The following is an 18132-nucleotide window of genomic DNA, read 5'->3' as shown; positions in this document are numbered from 1 at the left end:
AAATGGTATTTTTTTAAGCATGAAGCAAACAGGCAAATGCGAGTATCAAACCAGACAACTGCAGTTAGACTGTTTGGGAATAAGATAAAATAAAAAATTGCTTTTTTTTTTCTCCCTTCCTGCCAGGTTTTTGCTGAACCCTCCATCAGTCTGTTTGCTCTGGAAAGCTGCACGGGCAGAGAGCTGCACTTCAGCGAACCCGTCAGCTCTGTTCTGCACGAGGAGCTTCATTTTTACGCTCAGTCCGTATGGGTGAGAAGTGGATTGTAAGTATGGAAGGAGTATTCCTGTCGTATCTGCGTTACAGGAGCAAATACTCAGCATGTGTTTTCTTTCAGTTGCTGCTTTTTTTCATAGGCTGTGTTTTACACTGTAACTTTTATTTTGAAACAATATGAAATTCTAAAATGGTGAGGGAAATGATTGCTAGACTCATTTCTGTAGCAGGATCTGAGATGAACACAGGTACACTGTGGGCAGAGAGTGTATTTTTCCCTGTGTAGGAATCATCCTTTTATCCCTGTACACTAGTGAACATTAAAGCCTGTTGTTCTAGCCAGGAACCAGAAGTAAACCAGTTTSAACTGCTGACTCACACAGATGGCTAGATTAAACTTGGGCTACTTTAATTAGCTGGCTGTAAAATACCAGCTCTAAACTGCAGTGATTTAGCATGAACCACTGYAGTGGTTCAGCGAAGCTTCTTGTGCTCTTTGGCTGCCACCGAGGCAGCGACCGCTGAGAGGAGCTCAGGGTGGATCAGGCAGCTGGCGCAGGAATTTGCATCTCTTATTAGTTTAACCCCTCCGTGACTGTGCATAAACACTCAGACTTTTCTGTGCAAACCATCCTAGGKCTGCAGAAGTGACCTGGTAACCTTCTCCCATCTCCCCCTTTTGCCTTTTGGAGAAAGTCCTGCGTACTCTGTCCTGGCCAAGTCTCCAAGCGTCCGCTTAGACAGAGCACTTGCAGTGTCTCATCTTGCAGCCGAGACTGCCTGGAAACTGCTGCTCTTCAGAAGTGACGCACATTTCCTGTTTGTTTTTAACGGTTTCCCRGCTTTCTCCCCACATTCCCATACAGAAGGCTGTAATTTTCTTGAGAGCTCTTCAGGGAAGACCCAAAACCATGCAAAGTTTGAATTACTTGCCTATTTGAGTGTAGGCAATCCGCTACTTACGTATATGCCTGGTTTTTATGATGGCTTTTTCAAATGCTACTTCTCAGTTGCCACCTAACAGCTGAGCCCTCGCTGGGGGTAGGTGCGATACCGCTGCTGAGCTCTCCCCTGACTAGCTGCAGTTAGTGCAAAGCCTAAYGCAGGTGACACTCCAGAGCTCTGGGCACTGTCTTCTTTCCCTAACTTCACACAAGCGTTTTCTCGAAAGGTAGGCTAAGAATCTTTTTTTCATTATTATTTTTTTAAGCACAGTCTGTGGCTAGTAACTTAGCTGTAGGCCTGCGGTGACTGTAACCTCCTCCGTACCGCTTTGCCCATCCRCCCTTCCTGAGCGGAGACTCTGAACAGAGACGACCTGCTGCTGCCGTCTTTGAGGTGCCCCCGCCGACAGCGGCGAGCAGCTGCGGCTTGAGGCCGACAGCAGCGCGTGCACGTTTCCTGCGCAACCTCTGCTAGTTTTGGAGGCRGGAAAACCATCTTTGAGAGAAACGAGTGACGTTTCTCGTGGGAACACCACGGTGCCGGGATGGAGCGAGAGGCTGCTCGGCCGGGGCAGTCTCGGAGCCCTGCAATGTTCCCCGGGAGAGAGATCTGCACATCCTGCCTTCCCTTGCTCCAAAAAGGGGGAACCTAAACATTGAGGGGGTGAGTGACAGGCCAGTGTGGGACGTCCTAGAAGGGTTGATTTGCCTTCCCTGTGATCCAGTTCAGGGAGGCAGATTTAGAGGTTTCTTGGCTCGTCGTCCCAAAGCTGTTTGCGTGCTGCCGCGCGTAGGTACGAGGTAGGGGCCGGTGAGCTGGCTGACCGCTGCCGTCAGAAACGGCACAGGGCTGGACTGCGGCTTGGCAAAGGCGGCCTGCGGGCTGAGGTGCCCCRCCACCCCCAGCACCCAACGCTGTGACGGCTCCTGGGTCCGCCTGAGCCGACCCGGAGCTCGTCTCCCGGCCGGGAGCAGCTCACACCAGCTTCAGGTGGTTATTATTGCTGTCACAGCCCTTCCTCTCTCTCCTGGCTGTTTCCTATGGAGTTCTGCTTTGGCGACAGAAATTGCATTTCAGACATGACTGATGCTAATGCTGAATTGTCAGTGACTTTGCAGAAGGTGTTGCAAAAAAAAAAAGAAAAAAAGTGGAATGTGTTAGCGTTATAAGGAACACATTATAATGGTCGTCGTGCTGACGAGAATGTCCCCCTTATCCCCCTTATCTAGGAGTAAGGGACTTGATTTGAAGCAGCAGTGAAACAACCTCCTTAAGAGGCAGTTCAYTGTTGGCAGCCTCTGTGGAGTCCTGAGCAAGGATGTCCGACTGTTCCTCCAAATCACACCCAAAGGGGAAAGTAAATTACAGGCTCCTACGAATGCTCTTTGTGGATGTTTTCTCATCGACTTAAATAGTGCAGCCATCCCTCCCGTTCTTGGCAGCTGACCTGTAAAACAGGTAATCTGGGGAAAACAGTATTTGCTCTGTGCTCAGATGAGGTAATGCGTCAGTTAGGATTCGGAGTCTGTCAGCAACGTCCTATTGATACAAACAAAACCTATCTGTGATCCTGGGGCCGCCTTTGTAAGCAGAAACACAGTGTCTGCAGAGCAGATGCGTAATAACAAGGGAGCTGCTTGTACTGGTGTTTTAACTCCACATTAATGGTTTCAGCCATATTTATGGTCCTGATACGCTCACTACAGGAAAGTCTGTTACAGTGATTTATAGTTTGTTGGAGTTTGCATTTTCAGACAACTGGAATAGCTTTTTGTAGCTTCATTTAGCTGTAACGAAATAAAAAATTGGACAAGAGCCCTTTTTGCCCTCTGAAAATTAAAATGTACAACTGTGAAAAGCTTGCAAACTTCCTACTTTTCTTGATGCATGCCCAGTGCAACCTGCACTATTCCCATCTGGGTTCATGCGGACAGGTTTGGGGGAAAGTTTGGGGGAAACTAAAACATTTGCAAGTTTAAGGTACACAACAGAAAACTGATCTTATTTTAGAAGGAAACAGTTAAATCACTAAAATTAGTGGCATTTGGGGTACTGTAAAACCCATTTAATATGTCACTGCCATGGAGAGTTTGGGGGCTTTTAAGAGTATGGCACTACAAACCTGTGGTTCAGTTTTGCTATAGCTACCATGTGGTCTTTCACGTTGTGTTTCCTGTCTCCAGGTGGATTGCATATGAAGGATGTCATTTTTTAGGAAAGCAGATTCTACTGCAGCCCGGTGAGATTTCAAACTGGAATGAGTACAGTGGTTGGAAAGTAATTGGTTCCCTTCGTCCTATAAAACAGGTACTRTAAGAAAGTGTACAAGTTTTTTATTATTATTATTTCTATAGAGAGGTTAGTGCACAGGTATCAGTTCTACTACTAAGGAAGCAGTATTATTCTCCTTAAATCAGGCCAAACGGTGGCAGCCAGAGGGACCTACTGCAAGATTACTAAAGCAGAGAACTCCTCTATTGGCAGTTACTGAGATCTGTATTAGGCTCCTAAAGGGTAATAATTGCTGGTTACCTGAAGGCAAGTTCTGTTTTTCCAAGTGGTTCAATAGCATGTTCTGTAGATGCTCTATTTTTACGTTTTTGCCCTAAAACAATAATAGGAAACCAATTCTGTATTGGCTTGTTTTGTAATTAGCATAAATGAAAGCAAAACCAAGTTTTACTGAGCTGCAGCCTGGATTTCCAAAAGAAGCAAAAGCTTATGCAGTCCCATCAGGTTTTCCCTCTCTGTCTCACCCCAGCTAGCACCAATTGCCACCTAATTCAAAGATTTTGGTCTCACAAACCCAAAATGCTTAGGAATTTTGTGAARGGTGGCCACCAGAATGAGGCAAGACTGAGCCAAATGCCCTTCGCTGAAGGAAGGCCAGGTATTAATCGGCCTCTCTGCTTATCCAAGATGCATCAGGTAGTCAGCACCACACACGAGCTCCAAAGTAAGTAAGTGCCGCACGCGTTGCTGCATGCCCAGGATGGCGGACAGCCGAGTGTGTTTAGGGAATGCAAGCAGTAACGCCACAGGAAGAGTTTTCATGAGCTCTGCTGCTCACAGACAACTTGTTTTCACTTAGTGAGGACTGCAGCCTTATTTTTAAACACAAGATTCATCTGAGGAAACGTTGCAGTGAACCAAAATGTCAGCAGTAGTTAGACTAACTTTCCTCCTCCCCCCCTTGAAAAGTAAAGGCATTTTTTTGAATGATTGGTTAATCCAAAAAGGTGGAATCAGTAGCAAGCGAGGGATCCCATTTTGGTTCTGGTTTTGCAAATAATRATGAAAATGGTTTATGCTGATCTTAAGAACAGAATTCTTTCTTCAACCAGCAATCTGAAGAGCTTTTCYATTCGGTAGCTTCCTTTCTTACAGTGTGAGTAGTATTTGAAATAGTACTTCAGATACTTTCCTTGCGGTTTTGGCGTGTTGTTGTTTTTGGTTTTGTTTCTTTAAATTCTCCACTGAAGAAGGCTTTCTTGAGTTTGTACAGTYAGCTAGCTCTGCTTGTCTCTGTTGTGGGTGTGTACATTCTTCTTTTTGAAACTGGAGTAATATTGCAAAAATGCACCACTTTGATAATATATTTCCTCCTCCCCCCCATTATAAATTATATTAAAAAAAAGTCAGGTCTGCCAATGTAATAAGTAGTGCAAGAAAAAGTGAAACAGTTCAAAGTAATGCACAATGAGAARCAACAGTTTGCTGAGTGACTTTAAAAGTAGCATCCTCTCATTGTAAAGTCCTTATATGCTGTACTCAATTAACTACATGCACTGCTTTACAGATGCGCCGTGGGAGAGAGGCTTTATTGTCTCTTAACTTAGAGTTTGTTTTTATAGGAAAAAAGGGAGGTTCGGAGCTCTGGAAGACAAATTATGCTGGAGCTGGGGGTGGGGGAGGAGGGAGAGAGAAGGAGGGAACTGCCCTTTTCTCACTGTCCTTTAGTAGCGCCGAAATTGCTCATAATTGAATAATGGAGCAAAAGCTGAAATCCTGGGGTGCTTTGAGTGACCAAGGTAAGCAGGGATGACGAGTCAGTGCCCTATTTTTTGTGTATGTATGTTCAAAAGCAAAGGTTTAACTTCCCTGACGYGTGCTGGTTAACAGGGCTGAAGTTGCCCAGTAGGTTCTGCCCAGTAGGTTCTGTGTCGCAAGAATAAAAAGCTTGTACAGTAGTGCCCACTTATGGGCCTTGGAGTGAGTGGAACATATTGAACGTATTGGCATTGGCCTATCACAGGACAGATGTTCTATTTACATTCTATGTACATAAAAACACTAAAAAAAAAACTCTCTGCCATCTAGCTGTATGTGAAAGTAAGTACCTCCCGCTGCTTTATATGCACATTCATTCCTGCCAAAACCACTGTGACATCYTTATCTGTAACTTCCAAAGTGAAAGCTTTGGAAAACTGATATACAACGGAGAGGAGGAATTCTACCCACTTCCATAATGTGTGCGCTGTAACCGTCTTCCTTCACGCTATTTCAGCCAGCCGTGTACCTCAGAGTCAAGAACCGAGCTCAAGGGAAATATCTGACAGTTGCTGGAAGCCGAGCAGATATAAGAGCAACATCAGTGTGCGTGTCCCCGTACMACGGCAAGAACACTCAGATCTGGCACTACTGTCGTGGACTCTTCAAATCTAAGGTGAGCTTCCGCATGCTGGAACTGGGTTATATTACTGGCTCTCCTTTCACCTTTACTTTTTTTGCCTTTTGCCATATGCTAGCCTTAACACCAGGATGGCTTCTGGCCTCTCCCATGCATTTTTGAACCAAACCTCTTATAACCTAGATTCTCGTATCGTTTAGAGACAGATTTGATCTGTCTACTTTGGCAAGCCTGACACCATTTTCACAGTGAATAATGAGATTAATGTTCCTAAAAGTAGGCAGCTGTTTTGTCTTTATAAAGTCTTAAGTTAAGAAAGTTTGTTAGCTCTAGAGTTTGGGATTTCTGTAAAAAGTAATAGGCTAAGAAAGGCTGTGGGTGATTTTGCATAATGCTGCCCTATTACATTCTGTTATTAATATCAAAAAAGTGATCGCTTAATATTAAGAAATATCCACACTAACAAACACTACCTTCTGTGACTGAGCAACTAGTMCCTCGCTGAATTACCAGCCACTGCACGATTCCTTTGATGTGCTCGGTGCCTGAAACAGAAAGTAGTCAGACACAAAACCGGCTTTGTGGCCCTGATGTCACAGCTTCCTTCCTGTTTCTTAGGCTAATGATGCCTGCCTGGATGTCATCGGTGGCAGAGATGTGCCTGGGGCCAAAGTCGCACTCTGGGCAGAACACAGGAAGGACAGGCAAAAGTGGAGACTCAATGAGGATGGAACCATCAGTTCATWCCTCAGCAACCAACTGGTGCTTGATATTAAAGGTATTAAAAAAAAAAAAAAAAACTTACATATTCTACATGCGTTTTTGATTGATTGTGACCAGGTGCAGTCTTCCAGCTCTTTTGTACTTTCACTAACTCCTGCCTTTCCTATTAGGTTTATATTGAGTATCTTGACAGTGGGACAAGAGACAAGTGGGTACAGAAAACCTTACTCTTTATAACTGATCCCAGAGGTTCATTTTGATAACCGGTTTTACTCCAGGGAGTTCAGTAATGCTGATGAGAAGAAACAGCATAGGTGTGGCTCAAAGAGAGACCTGCTCACTCCGTAAGGCTTTCAGGCTAGTTACAATTCTGTGTGCCCAACTCCTAGAGCTGCTTGCCTGTCTTGGGAGAGCCACCTCAGTGAAGAAAACGATTTGTTCCAAGCCCCACCGGTAGGTTTTTATCACTAGGGGAAGGCAGTGGAACAATGATTGTGTACGTAGTTGGTGATGAGATTGGCGCCTCCATGCTGGTGTCTTCTCAGAAGCAAGGCCTAAGTRAGTGAATTAAGTGATAGCCCAGCCCCTTCTGCAGGGCTTACAGTCCAGGGTAACAGCACATCCCACACCTGAAGACAGCAGCATTTACACTGAATGTCCTACCGGCCATTACACATACGATCTTTGCAACCAAAACTTACTGATCAAGTCTCAGCCCAGAATGTTAAACTAAGAGAACATTTCTTGCTTCTGGAGCTAAGGWGTTAAACCATCATTACTAATTCATAAATATTTAGTACAAACCCATTAAATGCAGAGTGAAATCCCAACTGGTAATATTGATGGCAAGTCTTAAAATATCAGAAAGTTAGTTTACTGCAAAMTTTGATGCTAAAGGCTGGAGCGGGAAGGTACAACTTGATGATAAATGTGGTGGATTTTTGTCTTTATGGCTAGGAATGCACTGTCCTTTCTATGCTAAATGTATCCAAAGGAGAGAAAATTTATTTTAAGGATTTCACAAGTTTGCAGGCAAAACATGCATCTTGTGTGCTATACCAAATTATCCCATGGCTCTGTGTACTCTTCCTGTAGCACTATGTATGTGCCTTAAAAATCCACATACATAGCAAGAGGTCAGAACCTGCCAAACTACTACTTTAGTAGTGCTGCTTCTGTGCACAAAAGTGCATTTGAGGACTCCACCTTGTCATATCCTCTGCTGCCTAACTAATGGAAGAATCTTGTCTCTCTTTGGCTGTAGGTCAGAGTCATCAGGGGCTAAGCTGACAATTAACAGTCTGAATGAACAGACAAATGAACAGAGGGTTTAAGAGCAGACATGGGCCCTTCCCTGATAGGATTTTCAGCTGATTTGCTTGCTCAGTTACACTTTAAGATAAAATACACTTTCCTGAGCATTTCTTTTTAGACATGTTGCCTTGACAAGTTTGTTTTGTTTTAAGGAGGAAATTGTTATGACAAGAATCACATCATTATGAATCAGCCCATAGAGGATGAACATTCACAGAAGTGGGATATTGAAATACTGTGAGTGAAACCCACCACGCAGACTTGGGAAGGTGACCTTAAGTGGATTATTACCATTTGGAGAAAAAGAACTACTGAAGTCACATACCACTGGAACCTTAAACAGCAAATCCTCTCTCCTCTCCTTCAAGCCAAGCACTGATTCCTAAAACAACTGAAATTTGCACAAATCTGGAGGAGGAGAAGTTGATTAAAGTCTTCCACAGAGACTGCACTCTGATCTGATTCTTTAGAGGCCACTCCTATGAAATTCACTATTACTGTTCATCAAAGTATTAAAAWGTAAATGCGTAAGACTGGACAAGAAACTTTGCAGGACATGAACTGCAAAATAATACGGGAAGGGTGCTTCAGAAATGCTGCCTTTACCTTCCTCTCCAAAGCTGATGGAAACTTGCTGAAGAATGAATGCACTAATGAGGTTGAGTTGGACTGTTTTATRTCCCAAGTAAAACTATTTAGCCTCCAGAAGATTCTGAATCTCAAATCATCTCTCTTGCTGAAGTGCAGTTTATTTTGTTCATAAAAACAACTTTGAACTGGAATTCTCAGCTCAGTGAGCAAGACGGAACAGGATGAAAAGCATAACTTTTCTACCTTCCTACTATTATTACTGGTAAAATTACCTTCATTTGTTTTAACAGTACCAAATTTCTGGATTCAGGAACTTACTTATTTTGCTGACCCGTGGGCTGTTTCCAACCTATGAAATTGTGGGCAGGTTGTCTCTAAAGATAAGCTTTAACATACAGCCATACGTTCACATATCAAAAGAGAATAAACTATTCTGTATCAGGTTAGATTTCTGTAAGGGCTAGCTAAGTTTAGAGCAGTAACACTTTACTCACTGTAGCTGTATTTTGCTTGATGTATATAAATTAATGTAATCCTTCACAAAATAATTCACCATAGCATATATTTTCAGAGGTGCTAACAGCCTGCATTCCAACACTTGCTTGCTATCAGAGGAACCATGTACTGCATGCTAAGTTCACCCTCATCAGCAACATGTACGTCTTAACCTTTGGATGAGGAAATAGACTAAGGAAGTCCTTGGTATGGTGGTGATCTCCTCAATTTCAATACTATGCAAGCATCCTACTAGCTAAGCTCTGAGAGAGAAAAATACTTTATTGGACTTTAAATGTTGCAGGCTTAAAAGGCCTGCACCCCTCTCAATACTGACAAATAACAGAATACAGTTATGTGGAGACAGTTGTAGGGCTGTGAACACCTGAAGTCCCTGAGAGCATTGGTATCTTCATTTAATTTCAGTGTCATTGATTTAGTCTACTTCACTGACTATGTAATATTATCTTTCCTTATTTGTATTTTCAGGGTATGTCTGTATCTCTATAATTATTTAAAGAGTTTAGATTAGCTAAAGACAAAGATACTATTTTAGTTTCCAAAAGCTATTCCACTTGTGCATTCAAGCAGGTTCATCCTTAAAAAAAAAAAAAAAAAAAAAGTTTGCCACAAAAGTTAAACAACATATGGATGTCTATTTTTGTATGAAATGGAGTTCTATATAGTACTATTTAAATAAAAAAACCTACCTACTTGCACTTACTATTTTGCATTCTAAAATTATAGATGTTCAGTAACATATATTCAAATGTATATATTTTTCCAACTAGAGCACTTGTTTAGCTCTTTCTATGTTCTACATGAATTTTGCTTTCCATATACAATTTCAAAAGCATGTGTAAAAAGCTCCCRCTGCTTAAACAAAGATTGACTAAATCATAGTTGGTGCATCAATGTTACATAATGAAGCAGGGTTTTTTTCGTACTGAGAGAGCCTGAATGTAAAATGCAAACATGTGTATTTTAATTGTATAAAACTTTTTAGGAAGATCCTTTTGCCTTTTTTTTTTTTTTTTAAAAAAAAAACAACCAACAAACTACCTACAATAATATTGTTTTAGGCAGATTACTTTCTTTCAAATAGCCCTTTTTTTTGTTTAAGTGTATCAAATGACTATCCTGGTATGTATGTTAGCTTTTGACTATTAAAGTCATATTCAAGTATTAAAATAACYGCCCTACTCTCAACAGAATTATTCAAATGAGTGTTGAAGATGCAGACTCTCATTACAGATTTCAGTTATTTTCACATTAAAATCAGGTTGGGGTAGGGTAGAGGTTAAATACTATAGACAGTTTATTTTAAGTCTTTCCCTTCTAACTGGAAGTGTCAGCACCTAGGAGGAAAGGGAAAGGCTTACTGCATCAGGTAAGAACATGCGGAGCCATTACATAGAGGCTGGTGTTCTCCTAGGCAGCCATCACCACCAGTATGAGGACTTACTCATTCTGTTTAACTCAGCAGCYGCAAGAAAAATACATTTTTTGCTGAGAGCTGTCTGCTCCTGTACACACCTTTAGCTGACCCCCAAAGTTATGTACAGTTGTAAGAGAAAGGGCCACCACAGCATTCATGTTAATACAAGTGATTTTTATCCATAGCTGTGGCTTAGTGGACARTTTAGTGTTTACTAAGAACATGTCATGAGGATTTGAATACAAGCAGTAGCCACATTTAAGAGCTTATGGTGATTAGTTCCTTTGTTAAGCTTGGTGAGCTGGCTGACCAAAGAAAAAGCTGGGGTGGTTAACCTAATTTTAGAAGGACATGCTGCTGACCACTCTTCAGTTCCTGTTCACATTGCAAGACTGCATGAACAGATATTGCTGGAAAGCAGTAGGACAGTCAAGCATAGATTTCAAGTGATTTCAAGCAGCAGCTGAATTTCTAATAAGGAGGACTGGGGAGAATGGGGTGGGGTGCAACAAGATTTAACATCTAAAAGCAAGTGTTTGTGGACAGTGAAGAGGGTATTCTCATATAAATACAGGGGTTCCTTTGGGATTTTAATTTAGGCTTCCTTATCTGGGTAAGGTAAGAGGACCTGTGTGGAAATGGAACTTTCCTGAGCATATTAATAGTCTGGCAATTAAAGTTGTTGCAGAAGTTGTGTTGCTGCTAACACTGCTGAGCAGCTTATCCATTTTCTAGACTCCAATTTTCCCAAAGCACTAAGAGACTAAAAACAACATTTGACACTAGAAAGTAGGAGCGAAGTATGTATTGCATCACTTTGTTAGACATCAATACAAACCAAAGGCTGGATGGGGCAGTGGGGAAGCCTCTTCTTGCAGGAGGGTCTTAATGGCTGGGAGCATTACTTCCAAGAGCAGCTAATTTGCAAAAGCATCAAATAACTTCAATTAGACATTCTGTCCATAGTGCCAAGGCAAGGCTTTCTTTCTCTTCATCTGAGGTAAGGTTCAGCTCTTTAACACATACAATMGGGTTGCTCCAAATTTGCTTCAGTGCATCCAAGTATGACATAGGAAAACGCAGCCCATGAGTCTGCTGGAAAAAAAAAATCCTTCAACAAATGCAAAGTTTATCCTATTATAGACTATATAGACTATAGTCTATCATAAAATTAGGAAGCAGGTACTCATAAGCAGATATGTATATGCTCCTGCTCCACTTCATGCTGGGATTTCTGAAAGCATCCTGCAAAGATAGCATATCATTCTGACAGCATTTTTTAAACAGTACCACAGCTGACATCTCTTACGTATGCTGGATCATCACACCTTATGAAGCAGGGAGCCTGAGGTGCATTTCTTCCTCTTCCGATTTCTAAACTAAAAGAGGCAATACCTTAAACACCTTTTAAATTCACATACTTGTCTAACCCTACATGCTCACTTGCTCACTCTCTCTCCTCTCTCTACCTGGCACACACAATCTTTGCAAATAGTATAGCAGAGCCTAGGAGAAATGCTGTCACCGTAGCTGAAGATATTAAAGGCAGTAAAGACAAAATCTTAAGAGACAAATAAGAAAGCCAGGCAAAGCCTAAAGCCTTGGCTGTAATTACTGAGTCAAGAACAGGCAAAGTAATTCTATTTCACATCTAACATGCAATTTGTAAAACCCCATATTCAACTGTTTGACAGTCAGGTGCTGTAGCTTAGGATTGTGACTTTAAAGTGGAACAAACATATCCCAAAGGGCACAGCTGCTCTTCAGAAGAAATTATGCTTCAAGCAAAAGTATACATACCCTGAATAAGAATGGAAAAGAATCATCTTCAGTCTCATTAACCAAATCTTTACATTYCAATAAAGGAATTATACTGCAGTATGTTTCAGTGGCTACAGACTCTAACGTTTGTTAGTCTGAAGTAGCGTAAGCATGTTAAACATACAGTGCAGTGGGCCTTACCACAACTGAACATGTACTAATGGATCCATTAGCCTTTAGCACACCCTTTATTAAGGACACAGAGCTTAAAAAATTACTTTTTTGCCTTCCAACAGCTTTGTTACTTAGGCTATAAATCAAGGTACTCACAAGAAATCTTGTTAACATCTCAAATGGTTAATTAAACAGAAGGAAATTATACAGGCCTAGCATTAACTGCCTCTGTGTTGCAGGTTCAGCTCACCCAGCTACTTAGGGGGTGGGCAAAAATGTTTTGGGCCTAAGGGATACAGCAGAACCACAGCCCATGGTACCATCTAGGATAAGCTCTTCTAATCAGCAAAACAAGATGATGATGGAGCCTGTTTCTTTTGAGGGTTTTTTTTTTTGTTTTGGTTGGTTTTTTGTTCCCTATTTCATTTGAGCACACACCTGTGATGTGCCTTCCTCAATGGCAGCATCATCTTCAGCCCCCATCATGTGAGTTTCTCTCCTGTTCTTTAAAGAGTGATACACGTACACCATCTCTTTGCGAATTTCATCCTATGAGACAGCAGGAAAAAAATTAGCTGTATTAGGTCCACACATCATCAAATCAATCACTCAAGTGACAATATTATCATCATTGCTGAATTATGGAATCCACTGTCAGATCAATAAAAGCAATTCACCTTCCTATCAGAGTGACACAACAGCCATTGGCAGAAATTTGCCACCTCTGCAAAACATCGGAAAAATTTCAGCTTTTCTCTTCTGCCTTAATGCTGCCTCTGGTAGACTCTCAGAATCGACTACCTGCACTATGCCAGTTTTCCAATTTATTTAAATAAATCATGTGATTTAAGGTGCACATCACAGAATGGCTTAATGAAGGAATATGTATCATTATATTCCCATTGTGCAGCTAATCTGTGTCTTTTGAAAATTATGTGCATACATCACTCCTTGGTCAAAGCTGTGTAAGCTCTGTGGGCTGGGCTCACCCAGAATTTGCAGGCACAAGCCTTGCATGCCTGCTGTAGTCAGAATTCATCTGTCTGACATCAGATGAAGGAGCCACAAAACAACTGCAAAAAAACATTTTCAAACCCCTACACGTTCTAACAGCAGTATGCACACAAACAAAATAGGGGCAGGAAGAAAGGAATAATCTGAAARGTGAGCTACATTCTTCTTACAGGCAAGCATTTTATATAGAAAAAAAATGTACAAGATGGCCCATGGATTTTAATAATACAAGGCACTTCTACAAGCAAAAAAAATCTTAAAAATCTGGAGCTGTCACTCAGGCAGCCATTTTCCAATAACAGTCGCAAATTCATAGGAACAAACCTTCATAGCTAAGACAAAGTCTCGACACAACATAATCCAAGATGCCATCTTTTATGGAACAATTTAGTCRCCACTGGCAGCAGCTTAGACAAAGATGATAGCTGGGAGGTGGGTATGAAGACTGAATGCAAATTCAGCCAGCAACAGCTGCAGCCAAAAGAATTCCCTCTCTTGAGGGAACCTATTTTTAGAACTCGTTTATGCACTTGAAAACAAGGATTAAAATAATAAACAAACTGTTATCAAGAGTTAGTAGCTGAAATAAACTATTCCATCTAATCTCAGATAAAAGCCAGGCACCTACCATACAGAAATCACAGRATAATTTCAGTTCTGTACATCTCCTCCAAAAGGCAAGAACACACTACACTACAGCAGCCCCATGATCTCATAATAAATTCTAGCAAGATGTGGGATCCAACTAAGTACACTGCAAGGCCATTTTAAGAGCAACATAACAGAGCACCATGCAACACCATCCCCAAGCATATGGGAATGGCTTTGTTATACTTACAGAATTCTCTTGATCTGGCTCCACAGTAATTATAACATGATCTCTAAATTGCAATCTGATTTTGCAATCTAATTTCGGCAATTTCCCACCTAAGGAGGGAAAAARAAATCAGAAAGGAAGGAAACCAGAGAACCGGTGCAAACTGGCCCTGCTACGCACCACCCACTCTCTTTATGGCTAGATTTTTGATAATCTGAATTTCAACTTCCACACGTTCTTAGACTTGGGGTAGAGGAGATATAACAACAAGCTGGACTATAAGGACAATTTCTATCAGTTTAATGAACTAGTATGTACTCAGGATGTTTAAACTGCCAGTTTCAGTCTAGGATAACATTTATTTCAGTATAACAMACAGCCCTGTCATCTCTTCCACTAGACACAAAACTAGACACAAATTACTAATCTGTTGAGGTGTGCAATTACATACATAGTGCCCCACAGAACATGAAACCGATGCGAAACTAGCATCTTTACCTACCATAAAATACAAGAGTTATAAAATGCAGAGGTAGCAACAGTACCATCACATCAGTCAACTTAAAAATCTACCTGGTATCAAAGAATCACAGTCATTTCCCAAGCAAGGTGGCAACCGGTTCATAATGAAATCCTTCTTCATGTCAGATGATCTCAGTTCTCTGGTGTTTTCCAGGCGGTCTGCAAGCATTCTCAAAATGCTACTCAGTTTTTTTGTTGAGTCAGCTATGTCCACCTGCTAAATATTCGCAAAGAGTGGCTCTCACATGAACCCAAGCTAAACAGAGTCCAGCACTGGTTTTCCCTTAGTCCCACCTATTTACCATAAGCAGTTGCCTTGGTATGCTTGTCCGCAGCGCCACATCTTCTTTTGCTGTATCAAACACAAGGCCAGGAATTGCATCTAGTAAGAAGTCTCCCCAAGAGCTGAGGACCAGTAAGAAAAAGAAATTGTTACCAAAATAGKTGCATTGAAATAAAACAGGAATACAACCTCCCCTATGTCCTGCGTCACCACTTCCTGGGGAAGCGTTAAGATTGACTTGGTGCCTTAACTGATGCCAGGGGCTGGAAGCTTTAATGCTCCAGTGCCAGATCTCCTCTGTTCCTTTGGCCCTTCCACTGCTGCTCTGCAGTCGCATGTGATAGCCTCCTGTCAAACTGCATCTGCATCCTCACTAGCTTCATGTCAGTGACACTCCTACAGAGGGAAGGAACTGGCTTGAGAAGGAACCAGTTTGTTCTGATTCACATGTCTGCAATCTACTGGTGGGTTCAGATTAAACTTGACCTTAGGGAATGATAAAAATCCTACCGGAGCCATTACTACCCAGTCACATGCATTTATTGCCTCACTGCACACAGGAATTACGTGGTTATGTCACATAATGTAACTTCTGAGATACTTTTACATTGAAGGAGGAAGTGTATCTGGGGTTCTGTCATCCAACATGGAATCAGTTCATAGGTCTGCTATAAACTTAATTACAACCTCAGAAACAAGACCCCTATACATCTTGGGGGCAGAGGGGAAGCGGTTAATGATACACCCTGCTTGCTAGATATCCAGGTATGTGTTCTGTTTGTGTTAAAGCCTCATTTTTAGCCTAAATAGTTTCTTCCTACAGTTGGGGGAACAGAAGCACACAGAGCAAAAGCCAGTTGTTGTGGAAACTACATGGGGAGGGAGAACTACTGCCTGCACCTTTTTTGTCTAACTCATGTCAGCCTCTTCAGGCATGTGCCTTTCATACAAGGCACTGTATAGTGCATGTATGGTCCCTCTCCCTACCTCTCTCTCAGGCTCATTTTATGGGCAAATAACCAGGACAAGTGTCCAATATCCAAGGCTCTGGCAGACTCTCATGACTGAGATAAGCTGCAGGGCTGGGCCTGGCCTCCAAAGTACATTTCAGCCTCTGCTCTTGTTCTCCCCCACTACTCCCTGTTTTCAGCACTGATCTCTAGATATTACTCTAGTAAAAGGAATGTATGACTTATTATAGCCTCATTTACATTTTTCATCTCCTCACTGCAAGTGTTCCACTGCCTGCTATACAGTGGGAGAGAAGGATCCTGTCTGGTAAGTGTAATTAGGCATCTTACACTTTACTGTTTCTTTTTTCTTGCCCCAAGTCTCCATCTATCAGCAACTATTTCCAGCTTCTGGTAGCTTTGCCAAATTGCCCTGGTGAAAATAAACTCCTCCCCACTTCTCTGCCCGCCTCCGGCTGCRATCCCCAGAGGGACCTTGCCCCAGCGCAGTGGAGCCTCTTCTGTTTCAGTGCCTACAAATCTCTGAAAGCGCCATTTCTATCAGCACCTTCTACTCACCCTGCTTCCTCTGCATGTGCTTCCAGGGTGGTCTCAAGGAAACCAAAACATGCTCTGTAACAAGGACTAACTGTTTTCAATTTTCCAAAGAAATGCTTCCAGACCATACTCCCCTCTACAAACCAAATTAAAGTACCGGCCTATGTTAGAATTTCTGCTTATTTTACATATGCTTGTTGAAAGCAGATGTAGAGACAGGCTCTTACACCTGGCTGCCAAAAATCTTAGTAGATGTGACTTCCACTTTTTSTCCTAGGAAGAACAGGACTCTTTGAGCTTTTCTCTCCTCATTCTTATATGAGCATCCAGGGAACATGCTCTCTGACAGTGCATTTCTCAAGCAACTCAGTGGACTAGCCTTTGACTTACGCTGTCACAGAGAAACCACCTTTACTCCACACCAGCCTGTCAGATCCCAGCAAGCCTATTACAAGGAACTGAATTCTCATCTCTCCAACACTACTTGACATAAAACAGCCAAGTAAGGACTGTCCAAGTAAGAACTGTTCGTCCAACCTGGACAAACCCTGTTCTGCACATTCAGAAAGATTCCTGCACACTGACCTGTAAAGTAGCAAATCACTCCAGCTCAGCCTCCATCAACAAGCTAAACTGCACTTTTTCTACTGTCATGCTTCTGTCTGTTTAGTTCGTTAGATCAAGGAGAAGAGAAACACCAAGTCAAAAAGAAGAAAGCAACGTGACAAAAAAAAGGCAGAGGAAAGGAGGAGGAATGGGACCATCTCTCTGGAGGTCACTCATTGCTTACAATGGCACTGCTTGTGCCATCAAACTTAGCCAGAGTGGGCCAGCACTAATATTGGCTCCTGCATAATAGATGAYGTGATCATGATGCTCTTTACAAGAGCACGAAACGCTTATAGAAAATATGTTTTAGCCTTGTGAATAGAAAAATAGAAACAAATTAAAATAACCAGAACTTTACCTAATTTCTACCRAGACTCATACCTTTGAGCAGTTTCATCTTAACTCTCTCTCCATCTTGAAGAACCGGTCACTTTAAAAGTTACCAGCGGTTCTGACATCCCAGGCTTCCAGAACACTACACCTGGTGGTTAGGATATGTCTTAGCATCATCCAGAATATGTCCAAACTTGTTCCACCCTATTTTGTGACTAACAGAAATCCTTCCCAATTCATAACTCTGGCCAATGACTCAAACTACATCTGAGAGGCTAATTAGGTGGTAGCAGCATTTCCCTGTGTTATGAAAAGGTTTCAATGGACACTAGCAGCAGATGTCTGTCTAAAAATCTGACTTGCAGGCATAGGGGCAGGTGATGAAAAACACAAACGAGTAGGAAATATTTGCAAAGGAAGAATTTGCAGTAAGTCATCAGAATAGGYGTGGGCAACTATCAAATGCAGGAGAGAACAAGCTGAAAGGAATAACTCATGACTCACTATCTGGGTTATGAATGAACAGTAACTTCAGCCACTGGTGAAAGATTCTCAAACGCAGCAGTGAGTTTAGAGCTGTAACCTTATCTTCCACATGAAAGTCTACTGCTGGTAAATGATAAAATAACCAATTAAAAAGTGATCTAGTTTGCTGCATGAAAACCTTGCCAACAGTCTGTGTCAATCAACAAGTGGTTCCCTGCCCTCCTTCCCCCAGTCCCCAAAACTTTAATTACTTCTACATGAATAATACCTTT

At 41.9% G+C, this 18132-nt stretch overlaps 2 protein-coding genes across 5 annotated transcripts in view; one reads left to right on the top strand and one right to left on the bottom strand.

The window, feature by feature from the left end:
- CRYBG3 (crystallin beta-gamma domain containing 3) overlaps positions 1-9946 on the top strand; it is a 93501-nt gene extending 83555 nt beyond the window's left edge. The window contains exons 18-22 of the mRNA XM_085323054.1: positions 127-266; positions 3346-3469; positions 5670-5828; positions 6411-6570; positions 7982-9946. Coding sequence (XP_085179180.1) covers positions 127-266; positions 3346-3469; positions 5670-5828; positions 6411-6570; positions 7982-8070 — 672 coding nt within the window. The 3' untranslated portion in view covers positions 8071-9946. The remainder of the gene's footprint in view (positions 1-126; positions 267-3345; positions 3470-5669; positions 5829-6410; positions 6571-7981) is intronic.
- A 17-nt stretch (positions 9947-9963) lies between these two features.
- Positions 9964-18132, bottom strand: part of RIOX2 (ribosomal oxygenase 2) — a 19058-nt gene continuing 10889 nt past the window's right edge. For 3 of the 4 annotated variants that reach the window (XM_085322980.1, XM_085322983.1, XM_085322982.1), the window contains exons 6-10: positions 14944-15046; positions 14693-14858; positions 14141-14229; positions 12727-12837; positions 9964-11448 (exon numbers count right to left, since the gene is read on the bottom strand). In XM_085322980.1, coding sequence (XP_085179106.1) covers positions 11287-11448; positions 12727-12837; positions 14141-14229; positions 14693-14858; positions 14944-15046 — 631 coding nt within the window. In that variant the 3' untranslated portion in view covers positions 9964-11286. The remainder of the gene's footprint in view (positions 11449-12726; positions 12838-14140; positions 14230-14692; positions 14859-14943; positions 15047-18132) is intronic. The other variant, XM_085322984.1, reaches the window with a different exon arrangement.

The sequence above is a fragment of the Rhea americana genome, unplaced genomic scaffold, assembly GCF_003343005.1.
Source record: "Rhea americana isolate MKP2758 unplaced genomic scaffold, rheAme1 scaffold_81, whole genome shotgun sequence".
Taxonomy (NCBI): Eukaryota; Metazoa; Chordata; class Aves; order Rheiformes; family Rheidae; genus Rhea; species Rhea americana.
The sequence above is the reverse complement of the archived record's forward strand: the minus strand, read 5'-3'. Positions and strand labels throughout refer to the sequence as shown.